At 32.7% G+C, this 13,888-nt stretch overlaps 2 protein-coding genes across 2 annotated transcripts; one reads left to right on the plus strand and one right to left on the minus strand.

The window, feature by feature from the left end:
• The first annotated feature begins 1,071 nt into the window (after window positions 1-1,071).
• LOC109818277 (uncharacterized) lies at window positions 1,072-4,477 on the plus strand. Its single transcript, XM_020383721.3, has 4 exons — window positions 1,072-1,454; window positions 2,728-3,032; window positions 3,121-3,331; window positions 3,780-4,477. Exons 1-4 carry the CDS (start codon window positions 1,203-1,205, stop codon window positions 4,305-4,307), a joined length of 1,296 nt encoding a protein of 431 aa, XP_020239310.1. The 5' UTR covers window positions 1,072-1,202; the 3' UTR covers window positions 4,308-4,477.
• A 1,924-nt stretch (window positions 4,478-6,401) lies between these two features.
• Window positions 6,402-12,043, minus strand: LOC109792468 (V-type proton ATPase subunit c''2). The gene is made up of 4 exons (XM_020351887.3): window positions 11,796-12,043; window positions 11,636-11,713; window positions 6,999-7,169; window positions 6,402-6,882 (listed from the first exon to the last, which is right to left on the minus strand). Exons 1-4 carry the CDS (start codon window positions 11,918-11,920, stop codon window positions 6,714-6,716), a joined length of 543 nt encoding a protein of 180 aa, XP_020207476.1. The 5' UTR covers window positions 11,921-12,043; the 3' UTR covers window positions 6,402-6,713.
• Window positions 12,044-13,888: the final 1,845 nt, after the last annotated feature.

Here is a 13,888-nt window from a genome sequence, read left to right on the forward strand (position 1 = left end):
GATTTTATTTTCCGAACTGATGATCAATAAAGACTCTTACCTTCGGCACCAAAGGGTCTTCTTGAGATAATATACCCATCAATATACGATTCTAATAGTAGTAGGAGTATTAAACTCGCGTTATAAGAACACAAGTTTAGATTGGATCGTAAACTATTTGTGTCGATCTGCGATGACAACTAAAAACATATTTAAGTCTTAAGAGTATTTATAAAAAAAATTAAAAATAATTTTTTTTTATATTAATTCTTATAAAAAAGATAAAGGCAAATTTCTAATTTGATTCTTAATAAAAAAAAAAACTGAAGGGAATAACAACCTTTTTTTTAAATGGGCAAGTAGATACGCCTCATAATATTTTTGCCTCCATGACGATATTTTCTGTCTCCGTCCCTTGCCAAAAAGTGTAAATCAAAATTTTACAAAACAAATAGATGTGTAAATTAGTAGAAGTAATTCACTTTTTAATTAAGAATACAAATTTGATTTCTGAATTGTACATTCATGATTACCAAATATCGAATCCTATAAAAAAAAAGGTAATATTTTCATTTTATTCATATTTCTACGGTTAATTTTGTTGGCATAGAAATAATGTTCAATACAATTGTGAGTTATAAACAAAGTTTCATATAATTGATAGAGATTAAAAAAAAGTCTCACAACGTTAAAATAATAAGAAAAATAAGTTAATAAAATATATATGTTCTAAAAGATTTTTAAAATGATAATAAAAAATAAAACTGTAAAATTCAAAATTCAAAATCAACAATATCTCACTACTATAGAGAATAATTCAATAAAATAATAAAATATAACTCTCGTCAAACAAGTAAAAAATAACCATTACAAATTGTTGATTAAATCAGACTCGAACTTACAAAATATTTAATTTTAATAAACTTCAAATAATAATAATAAAAAATAATGCTAAAAAGAGCTAGCATTTCTCATATAACAATCTGCCAAAAATATAATTTCTCACTGTCAACGATAAATTTTCTATTGGATTGGACTAAACAATGAGCATCATAAATGGGCTTTTGTTAGCCAGGTTCGATCCAGTTAGATCCTCTCCAACTCCAAAAGATCATCAGAAGGGTAGTTCATCACAACTATCTTGTTCAGTAATTTGAGTTATATGGACCATACACATACATGTATGTCATGTGTGTGATAATTTGGTGCTTGAATAGAAAAAAATGGTTGGTGAAGGAGAAAAACCAAAGGCAGTGATTGTTGGAGGAAGCATAGCAGGGATATCAAGTGCACATGCCCTTACCTTAGCTGGTTGGGATGTCCTTGTGCTTGAGAAAACCACCTCACCTCCAACTGGAAGCCCCACTGGTGCAGGTCTTGGACTCAACTCTTTCTCCCAACAAATCATTAACTCATGGCTTCATAACTCACAACAACTCCTACACAACACCACTTTACCACTCACCATTGACCAGGTGCCACCCCTTTTTGGTTTCATCATTTGTATTACTTACTTTTCAACTTATGCTAGATTTATGAGATTTTGCCTTATTTACATTTTGAATAAATTTTAGATAGAATTTCTTATATTTTCAGTTTTATCTTTTATATTTTGATTTCGGTTAGTTAATGTAATCTCAAGAACTAAGGGTGTTAGTATATGAAACTTATGGAGAACTTTAAATTGATTCTAATTCTGCATATAAGCATTCGTTTTTAATGAATTTTAATGACAATTTTTCATCTATAGTCTTAATTTTAATTTTTCTTTGCGAGGTTCAATATTTCTATGTTTTTTACAAAATATTTCCAACAACATCCACCCTTAATTTTCTATTTTTTTAAAAAAAAGATTGTCCTTTTTTTCTTCTTTAAAGCTGTCTCATTGTCTCTAGGTAAGGTATTCTCTTACTCATTTTTTATGCTAGAGTGTGGAGTCCCTAAGCTATGTTTTAATTATGAGTGATCAGCTTGAGTTTCTCAGGTATATGTAATTATCTTGCCAAATATTAAATTAATTCAACTAGTCTCTCTAAATTCTGATAAAGATTTGTTGATGATCTGAAGTGGATATTGTTCTCCACACATGCCATTTAACAGATCAAGGAACAAGAGAATGATGAAATTAACTTGATCATGTGTTTCTCTGAATGAGCGCTAGTACGTTTTGCTAAGGAATTTTCCAAGGATAAGCCAATGAAAGGAGCCCTTTAAATCTTGATGTATGGCTGAAGCAGAAAACCTAAGAGAAGCTGTAGTTTTCCTTGTAGTTATCAGAAAATCTTATTATTAATTTAACAACCTACCAATTCGTGTCTCAAGATCAATAATTTTGTATCTTAAGATACATGAATGAATCTATGTAATTTCGCATCAATGATACGAATCATATGATTCATTATTATTATTATTATTATTATTATTATTATTATTATTATTATTATTTTACCTTTCTTTCACCAATTCTCGTGAAAAATGAAAAGTCATATAAGCTTAAGTTGTTAAATGAAAAGGAACTGAAGGAACACTTCTTATATGTCATATATATATATATATTATTTTTTTTATTATTATTATGAATCTTCTAACTCACATTACGATTCAATTCATGATTCAGAAAATAAGCTTTCTGATGCACCAATTAATGATTCAGAAAATAGGCTTTCAGATGCACAAAATTATATCCCGATTCAACTACCATGGTTTTTCTCACCAAAAAAGGGACTTGTTATTATTTTACCTTGGCAGAACCATGCAACTGATAGTGAGAAGAAGGTTAGCTGCACATTGACAAGAGATGAGAGTTTTAATTTCAGAGCAGCACATTGGGCTGATCTTCATGGCCTTTTGTACAATGCATTGCCATCAAATGTATTTTTATGGGGTCACCTTTTTCTCTCTTTCCATGTTGCTGATGATAAGGGTTCTGTCATAGTAAAGGCTGAGGTTCTAGAAAGTGGCAAGGTTATAGAGATAGTAGGGGATTTGCTTGTTGCAGCAGATGGTTGTCTCTCTTCCATCCGCCACAAATATCTCCCTCATTTTAAACTCAGGTTTGTATTTCAAAATGTAGCTAACATTGTTTTTTTCTCAATCCTTCAATCTGAAAAAGGTCCTCTAAAGCTCTAGTATTTTTTACAGATATTCAGGCTATTGTGCATGGAGAGGGGTTCTTGATTTTTCAAAAATTGAGAATTCAGAAACCATTATTGGTATGAGAAAGGCATATCCTGATCTAGGAAAATGCTTGTACTTTGACTTGGCCTCAGGTACACACAGTGTGTTGTATGAGCTGCTGAACAAAAAGCTCAATTGGATTTGGTATGTGAATCAGCCAGAGCCTGAAGTCAAGGTAACTTTTTTCCTCTCATCCTATACTTTTATTTTGAGATACCCTTCATTGATAATATTCGTGATGTTTTATTTTTATGTCATTTTGCTCCTCAAAACATATTTCTAAACTTCTCTATCAGTACTTTTAGGAGGAAAAAATAGGAAAAAAAATTGAAATAAGTTTCTTCATAAGCTAAAACTAGTTTATGAACAAGTTAAAAATAAGATATTGGGGAAGCTTATAGGAGTAAACTTCTACTAATTAGTTTATGCATAAACTAGGTTTAGTTCATGAAGAAATTTATTTCATTTTTTCTTTGTTTTATCTCTCTTAAAAGTGCTTCTAGAGAAGTTTGTCCAAAAAGACGCTCGATCTCAAATCTAGAGGGTATTCATCATTCCTTTTGTTGCCACATCATCTAGTGCTGATTATATTTTGATATTAGGGGGCATTTTTTTTTTTTCAGGGAACATCAGTGACAATGAAAGTAAACAGTGACATGATCCAAAAGATGCACCAAGAAGCAGAAAAAGTTTGGATTCCTGAGTTGGTAAAGGTCATAAAAGAAACAAGGGACCCTTTCTTAAATTTCATATATGATAGTGATCCTTTAGAGAAGATATTTTGGGACAATGTGGTATTGGTAGGAGATGCAGCTCACCCTACAACTCCTCACTGCCTTAGAAGCACAAACATGTCAATATTAGATGCAGCAGTGTTAGGCAAATGCCTTGAGAAGTTTGGAGCAGAAAAAGTGAGATCAGCTTTGGAAGAATATCAGTTCATTAGACTACCAGAAACTTCAAAGCAAGTTCTTCATGCAAGGCGTCTAGGTCGTATAAAACAAGGTTTGGTTGTGCCTGATAGAGAACCCCTTAACCCCAAATCAGCCAAGAAAGAGGACTGTGAGGAACTTCTACAAAGCAACACTCCTTTTTTCAATGATGTGCCTTCGATACTTGCTTCAATTCTTCCCCAAGTTGATTGCCTATAGTCGTAAATTTTAGCACTGCATTGAAAATACATTTCTTACTTACTATCAATGCAACTATTTGCACACTGATAAAGTGATTCCTATGACTGATGTGTTGCCTTTAAGCTCCAAACTTTATTTTGGTACCTAGAAATAATTTTATTACCAAAGGAAATTTATTTGGCATCTCATCACAAGATTTATTCATAAAGAACAAAATGCATTTAATTTTCAAAACAAAAGCAGAAAATTACTACTTTTAAAATAGAACCAACAGTGGAGTACCCGCATGCAAAATATAAAACAAAAAAATTCTTATCTTCTTAACAAAGTTGATTATGGAAGTATAATGATCAGCAATATTAAGATTATGGAATTGAGGTTATGTACGAGATTCTTATCCCTCACAATTTTATCATGACACCATTCAATACATAGCTTCACTAGTACCACTACATTTCTGCCCCATAGTTTGCTGGAATTGAAAGATTAAAGCACTCTGGATCATTCTTTGATTTGGTTCAAGTATGTAATGCTTAACATTTTCTTAAACTGTTTAATTGATACTGTATTTGTTGATGGCATCATTATGATGGGTATTTCTCTCCAATTCAACCTAACATGTGACACCAGATCTTAAGGAAAGAAAGATCTTAAGCTGTTTGTAGAGGATATTAAAAAGAATGCGTTAAAGATTATATTACTAAAACTGCTCTTTGCATGTAGATCTCATTATATGCTCCAGTTCTATCGAAATTAGTTCATTAGGTGTAAAGACAACTAAATTAATACTCGGATATGCAACTAAATCTAAATTAGTACTAAAACTGTTCATTGTTTATTTCGTGGAAGGAGAATGGAGAGAAGAGATTTTTAAAAAATTTTCTTATTTGGTTCAATTTTTAAAGAGGAGTAGAAAAGGGGATAAAATCTTTCATGACCCAATTTTAACTTACCTCCATTATTGAGGGGTTCTAAAGAGAGATAATTTTAAAACATTTTAATATAATATCCAAAATATCTTTATTTATATTATTAAATTTAAAATTATAAAAATATAAAAATAAATTAATTTTTAAAATTCTTTCCCATCTCCTGTGAACCAAACAATAAAGAATTATTACCTCTCCTTCTCCTCTCCTCTCCTCTCAACCAACCAAATAAACTTTCTAATTTCTTCCATTTCCTCTATTCTCCTTCCTTCCTCTCCATTAAAATCCCTTTTATCTTTTTCCCGCTTTAAACCAAAGGACCCTTAATTACCTTTTAATCATAAGACTCATAAAAGAGTATTAACATTTTAAAAATAAACCAATAATTGAAGTTTACTACAGCCTAAATTATATATCTAAGGGCGGTTAATTGTCATTTAATAATATTATTCAGAAAATCATTATTGGGAACAATATGTTCAGACGAACACTCGTAATAACAACCTTTCTGAAACTATTTCTTCCGCTTGAGTTGCAAAACAAAAACCAATCGCATATTAACGATTGGTGAAACTTATATTTAAAAAAAAATTTCAAATTGTTCATTAAATAACGCTGTGCCAGCAGAGAGAAAAACAACGGATTTAGATTCTCTAGGTTTGAAATATGAAAATTACAATAACTTAATACATTTAAATCATTAAATTTATAAAAATAAATCAGATTGTGACACATGTACAATAAATATTTTAACTTAAATATACACATGCCACAATCTAATTTATTATTACAAATCCAACGGTTTAAATACATTAAGTTATCATAACTTTTTTTCCATAAAATAAGAGTATCCATACATAGGAAAATAAAGGTTTACTTTAATGAGACAATAATTATTAATCAATGCAAACTTTTCAGATGCCATTCTATCAAATTAGTATGGCGCAAACCATTAAACTTGCCCTAACAAATGAAGAGTTACGATAAATACACGAATACTTAAGTTCAATTGAAGAAAACTTTGTGCTTTTTTTACACGTCCCAACATCGTATTGATCTCATACACATCCCTGTTAAACACAAATGCATTTCAATCCCAATATTAAACATGAACGTTGTTCTTACACATCAGAAGAAACGAGCTTCACTGGCACATCTGAGGAACCAAATAGAGACCCCACAATTCCACAAAACTGCTTGTTGACTTTATTCACAAGCCCAAATAAATTCACTTTTCTTATTAATTAATGAAAGATTTAGTCGTCCAAAAATATTGAAATTCAACCAACAGAGCGATATATCTGATGATACACAAGACCTTCTAACAACTCATTGGTAAATAATACAGCCTAAAGTAGTAATGGAGGCAAGCTATTACGCTGGATTTTACATTTCTACCAACAGGAAACAGAAAATTTTAATCCCTGGCAGTACACAAGATACATGGCGCTCTACCATAATTGCATTCCCACACCACATTCTGATACAAGGGAAACTAAACTTTTGATGGCCATGTTGCTTGAGCTGACATAATAATTCCAACAATAACTCCAAATAGCCCAAGTGCGCTACCAAAGATCTCAATCACAAGAATTTTCACAAAGAGGGAAGAGTTCTGGGCATCAGACAATGCACAGCTGCTTCCAATTATTCCTACACACAACCTGCCAGAGGAAAAAAAGTTTAATATGTTAATAGCAGGATGGAAAAATTTGCCCCGTGCATTCATCAGGAGAATTTCCTGCAAAGTCACGAGAGGTAGGTAAAAAAGAATACACACCCACAAACAAGATTTGCGAAGCCCACTATTAGTCCTGAAGCAAAGATTGCATATCCAGCCCTCAGAGACTCTGGTGCATAGATACTTGCTGTAGGAACACTTTCTAATTTTGTTTGAAGAATAATAGCCACAATAACACCATATATAGCAACAGCTTCACAGAAGATTACACTGAAATACCGCAAACATCAAGAACCATATTGTCAAGATGGCACAAATGTTTATACTCGAAATTTGGAACTATATCAGCTATGCCAGGATATTTTATGCAGATAATACATGCAAAAAAAAACATTAACGTTCACAACACAAACATAACAATCTTAAGATCAGACATTCAAAATGACGATTTTGAAGTTCTCATTAAAATCAGGGTGTACCAATGTTATTTTACCATTTAAGTTGAGTCAATGAATCATTATTATATGATCAAGTATGTTTGGATTAGTTTATTGTGCATTCAAAACAGCTTACAATCAAATATTGTTGACAGAGCTTATAAAACTAAAAGCTCTACCATACTTGAGACAAATCGTGCACTATGAAGAAAGCGACAAAAGTATCAGCAATAGCCCCGAAGGTTTTATGGCTAAAATGAACAACCACTAGCTTCGGATTGTATGATCACTTACTACACATGATGAAGAAAGATTATCATTAAATATTAGCCAAAAAATAATGCCCAAACGATAGTAAAATCACATCACACTTACAGCTAAAATCATAGGTATCATAATTGACAAAAGAGCAGTTCTAGTTTGATTCATCATCAAAGACTATTTTATCATACCTTTCTTATTTCCTTTCAGAAGAAAAGAACACAACCCTTCAGAAGAATTAAAAAAAAAAAAAAAAAAAAAAAAAACTGGGGTAAGCAAGCAAAACATATTAAAATTAACACCACCTTTTTTTTTTTTTATATTTTGTGCATGGTTGTCAAACTCGCGAGTCAACTCGTACGAGTCTACGAGTCCAGGGTAACAAAACGAGTTGACTCGCGAATAGACTCGTTTTTGGGTAGACTCGGGTAGACTCGGTCAGAATCGCGAGTCTAAGCCCGAGTCCACGAGTCTGGGTACGTTTTTTTTTTTAGCCCTAAATGGCCCAAAACGACGTCGTTTTTGCCTAGGGTTAGTTAGTGAGAAAACCATTTTCCCTGCGCGCGAGCTTCCTTCACCATTCTCACATTTTTGAGTCTCCCTCCGCACCATTGGAACACCCATCTCTGCAGCAACAAACGCGCAGCTCCGCCTCAACGAACGCGCATCTCCGCCGCTGCGAACGCGCGTCTCCGCCGCTACGAACGCGCGTCTCCGCCGCTACGAACGCACGTCTCCGCCGCTACGAATGCGCGTCTCCGCCGCTGCAAACGCACGTCTCCGCCGCTACGAACGGTGCCGCAATCGAACGCCACCGCATACGAACGTGCATCTGGGAAGGACGCGAGTCTGTTTTCTCTCCCTCCGCCGCATCTTCTGCCGCATACGAACGCCTCATTGCAGCTTCCAGTGTCATCGTGAGTGTTAGTTCTCAGTTCTGACTCTTAACATTTTTTGATTTTTTGGTTTGTTGGTGTTATTCACAATTTACATACTTAGTCTCTTACTCCTATAATTGCAAGATGTCTGAAACCGGTGGTGGCTCAAAGTCTTCAAGCAATGCAATTTCTTCTTCCAGAGCAAGGAAAAATGCCCTTGGAAATAGGACTGACATGGGTTGGAAGCATGGGACAGATGTTCTAGGCAATGGAAAAAAGGTGAAGTGCAACTATTGCACAAAAACTGTCAGTGGGGGAATTTTTAGATTTAAGCGTCACCTTGCTGGCACTAGAGAAGATTCTGAACCATGTGCAGTGGTACTGGAAGAAGTTAAAATTCTAATTATGAAAATTTTTGATTTGTGGACTTATGTGTTTTCGACTTTTGGTTGTTCATGTATGGTTAAGATTTGTATTATGACATTTTATTGTTGTTATTTGACTTATTTCAGACTTAGAATGTTAAAATAGTAATATCATATTGTGTGTGTTTATGTTTTTTAATATCTTTTACTATTAGGTAGATTCTTACGAGTCTACGAGTCGAGTCTACGAGAGCTCCACGAGTTTGTGTAGACTCTCGAGTTTGACAACCTTGATTTTGTGCGTGTGTGAAAATTGTGAACCACTACTATGCAATTGCAATTTGCAAGCTCTAATAATAACACAAATCTGCCCAATCCTCTCCTCTTAACATCAACTAACAAGCCTATGCCTCCATGTCTTTTTCTAGTGTTACATCCCTTTCAAGCCAATGAAACTATGGGAACCATGGATTTCTTTGAACTATGCTTTGAATCTTCACTGATCTTTGTCTCAGTTTAATGTAAAACATATATAAATGTGCAATCATCCTTCAACTGCTGATAAAAATATGGTCGTATTGACATTGTTGTGCATTGTGTCACTGTTTTTGGTGTAATCAAAAGTTTGAATTTTGCAACTATTAGTGGTGAATGAATGTGTCAAAATTATTTCTTCGGTCTTTTGAGTAATAGTAAGTTAATGTGCATTCATATTTTGTTGCATTAAGGTTTAAGATTTGAATTTTTAATGTATTGTCTCATTCATTGTTTCAACTTCCAAGTATTGAAATTTGTAATATCTTATAAAGCTGCTAAGCCCCCCTTGTTCATTGCACCACAGAATGAAGACACTAGTGGAATACTTCAAAATATCTTTAGATTGGGATTTTGCTGTGCGGTTTGTTGTTGGAAATGTATGGATCTTTGGGGGACATTCATCTGCAGATAAAGATCCTAACTTGTACAGGTATACTCTTTCTTTCTTGCAGTTAATCTTCTGATTTTTCAGAATCTTGAAATTATACCTGCTTCATTTCTCTTGGCAGGTTATATATAGTGTTTCTTGCATTTAGCTGTATTGGTCATGCTATGCCCTTCATAATCTGTTCAACAATCTGCTGTTGTCTCTGTCATATAATTTCCATCCTTGGGGTTAATATGTCACAAAACAGAGGGGTAACAACTTATGAATCCGTTAATGCTTTTCCAACTTACTAGTTCACGATGCAGAAAATAAAAGAAATGGCAAAGGCAACTCAGATGCTTCTGAAGGTGGAGTAGTGACTGCAGGAACTGAAAAAGACGTGTGATATCTGGAGAAGATACGGTAAGTACCATCTGATCTTTATAAATATGTATTCAGGGTGCTTCATTAAAATTCTAGAGGGTAAATTACACTCTCCTTTGAGAAATGCATAAATACACTGCCCCTCCCCCCAACTATTTTTCTATAAATAACACTCCCCTTCCTCAGTTAAGAGATACTTTAGAGTCCGTTTTAATATAATTCAGTTTTAGCAGTGGTGAGTGTTAATAATCCCCCACTTAAGTGTATTTAGGTGAAATAGAGGTGAAGAAAGAAGTACAAAGCCTGTGATAGTTTCTGTTAATGCAGTTAATAGTTAGTGACCTCTCTAACTGAACGAGTTGGTATAACGAGGGGAAATGGGGCCTCTAATTGAAGTAGCTGGGAAAAAGAGTGAAATAAGAGAATGGAAATGAGGTGGAGAGTGCATGATATGACAGAGTTTGAGGAAGGAAGAGGGGGGAGCAAACAAGGGAGAGAGACTTTTGTAATTCTCACCAGAACTTTGTCTCTAAGATCAAAATATAGATCCTGGATCGAGAGAAAATTGCAATAAAATTCCATTATTTAGTTATTTCACTTTCATCATTACAACAGCTCACAAATCCTGGGAGATCTCTCATGGTTTACTCAAGAGTGGAAGCATGCCTGTTGCATGTGGAAGGAAGCACACTGACTTTGCCTCCAAGAAGCTGAAATCTGAGCTGAGAGTGACTTGGTGAGCACATCATTAACTTGATCTGCAGCAAGGACATGAGAGACAACCAGAGACTTGTTCCACATCTTTTCAGTTTCACGAACAAAAGGGATGTCTAATTCTATGTTCCTAGTGTGGGCATATAGCACAAGATTATGACATTATTTGGCTTCACTTTGATTGTCGCAATAAACAAACAAAGCTGGAACTAAAAGACCAACTTCAGTATGGGCCATGCTTGTATAATGAGAAATAGAACTTGAGGATTAGATCCTCTGTATTAATTCTTCATTGGAGATTGAAATTGATTAAGTCAAGGTAGTGCCGGAATGGAACTGAAGATAATCATGCGGTGGAAAAACGTAATTCGAAGAAGGATGATGCCGACTCTAAGTTGAGGATATGCCACCACCAAAATTATGATCAAATCGGTGATAACACACTAGAGTATCATTCATGGCAAAACTTATTACAAAGCTGGTCTTAGAATTTGGACTTCAAGGCATAACTAAACTAAAAACTCATCTCCAACTTCCAATCCTCAACCGAAGCAAACTAACTATCCTCTCTAACCAAACACATCTAACATATCCCTACAGAAACCAACGTCAAATCAACATAAACAACGTAAAATTTCTCACCAACCTCATACAGTACAACAAAAATTACTGAAAAGAAAGAACAATAAAAAACCTAAATTAAATATAAATACAAATACAGACTCCGATTTTAAACGCGAAAAGAAAAACATAAACCGTGCAAAAATAAAAAAAATAACACTATTAATTTTACCTAATGAGATTTTTGGAAGTGATTCGAGGAGCCTTAATTGCAGCGCCGATCAAGCTACTACCGGTGATGTAAATCCCCCTGCACGTGTCACCGAAGCGAACTCGCACGTGAGAATACCGGTATCGGAAAAGGAAACGGAAAACGGAGATCGAAGGCTTACCAGGCGGCGCCGAGGACGGAGACGCCGATTGCGACGGCGATGCCGATGGCGGAGAAGGTGTAGGGCGAGATCGCGACGAGCGCTCTGGCCCAAGAACTCGAATGCGCCACCATCGTCGCAGACATAGTGTTCGTTCTTTCTTCGTGTTGCGAACGGTGCAAAAGAATGAAATGAATGAACGTGATTGGATCTCAGGTTGCTCTGTTAACCAGACAGAGAGAAGGAACGAAACGCACTGCCGTTTAATTGCTGCCAAATTATTGAATCGGAAAATAAAAACAAAACATTACGGATTGACAAACTTGCGTTCAAAACGCGCGTCGTTTAGGAGGAGGTGAATGGTTATATATATTCGGTTTAGTGATACTGGAGGCCCAAATGCAGGCCCAGGCCCAAATGCAGGCCCAGGCCCAACTAACATTGGATGGATCTTGCTGGGTGTGAACGAAATAAAGGTTCTTGATATTTACACCTCCTTTTTTCTAAAAGTACACATCCTTTAAAAACAAATAATTAAAATTTTAAAATATTCTTAATTTTTTGTTTTAAATTTTTTAATTTTATATCTACAACATTTAATTTAGTACTTTTTTTTCACATATCTTTCTTTTTTTTTTTTTAATTTTTACATGCACTCTCTTATTTTTCCTTCACTCCACTTATTTTGATAACATGTGAAAATTGAAAGAGAAAAAAAAAAGTGTGTGAATAAGAAGATTAAAGTAACAAATTGAAATTTAAAAGTATAAAATTAAATTTTTTTAAAAAAATTATAATATTTTATAATTTTTTTAAAAGAAAGAGATGTTCTTATAAAAAAATGGAGGTATATATATCATGAACCTAAATCTGTTGGCCTTTGTTTTCATTAGATGATTAAGATCGTGTAGAAGTTTAATAGTCGTAGAATCTAATTTTTTTCCTATTGTTTTTAGTTTCTATATAAATTAAAAAGGATAATATTATTCTCAGTCCCTCAAATCAAAATTAATTTTATTTTGTTGTTCATTTATAAAAATATATTATATGTAAGGTTAAAATATTTTCTTTTCCTATAGTTAAAAATAAATTTTTTTAGTTTTTATATTTATCCTTTTTAATTCTTCGGTCTATGTAGTTTAAAATTAATTTTTTAGTCTTTAAACTTGCAGTTTTGTAATATTTTAGTTTCTATCGTTAATTTTTTTTAACATTGTTTCTTTTATATTTACATAATTTGTGTATTTAATTTTAAATTTATTTTATTAAAATTACTTTAAATTACATCTATCATGCTTCATGCTTCTTTTCTACTTTTATTTACAATATATCATTTTTTTATTAGATCAAAAGTAAATAAGATCTTATGAAAGATACGAATCATATGCAACACATTTTCATAAATGAGAGGCTTGTAGGAGATGATTTATTTTAGGTGTGAAAATGAAATTTGTCCTAGAACTAAAACAATAATTAATCAATTTTTATTATACACAAATAATAAAAAGTATATATATATATATATATATATATATATATATATTAAGTACATTATTATTCTTATTTAATATTATTTTTTGAAATAAAAAATAATTAATACAAAGAGATAATAATATTATTAAAAGGTATAACATTATTATTCGTCTAGCAATGATCCTAACTTGTTAATAATACACTTTTTGGGTGAATTTAGTTTCACTATTTTTATATATTTTTATTATATAACATTTATAAATTAATATATATAATAATGGATTTAATATTTTATTATAATTAATATATATATTAATAATATTATTTTATACACGAATCTTTGATAATGAAAATTCTATTATGAAATCACATAAAGTTAGTTCATGTACATATTTTATCAATTATTTTAATTCCTATACCACAACATACAACATTATTGTGATAATGAAAATACAATATTAATGTCTAATATATAAACTTGTTAAAAAAAAAATACTAATAATCATCTTACAAGAAATAATTACATGACAAAAGTAAAAATATTCGGTTAAATGAAAGATTATATGCATGTTATGCAATCAAAGTCTTATTATTTGGTTTTACTAAAATTGAATGTATTTAAAATTTTTAAATAGTGTTAG

Source organism: Cajanus cajan, chromosome 9, assembly GCF_000230855.2.
Source record: "Cajanus cajan strain Asha chromosome 9, NIPB_CcT2T_4, whole genome shotgun sequence".
NCBI lineage: Eukaryota > Viridiplantae > Streptophyta > Magnoliopsida > Fabales > Fabaceae > Cajanus > Cajanus cajan.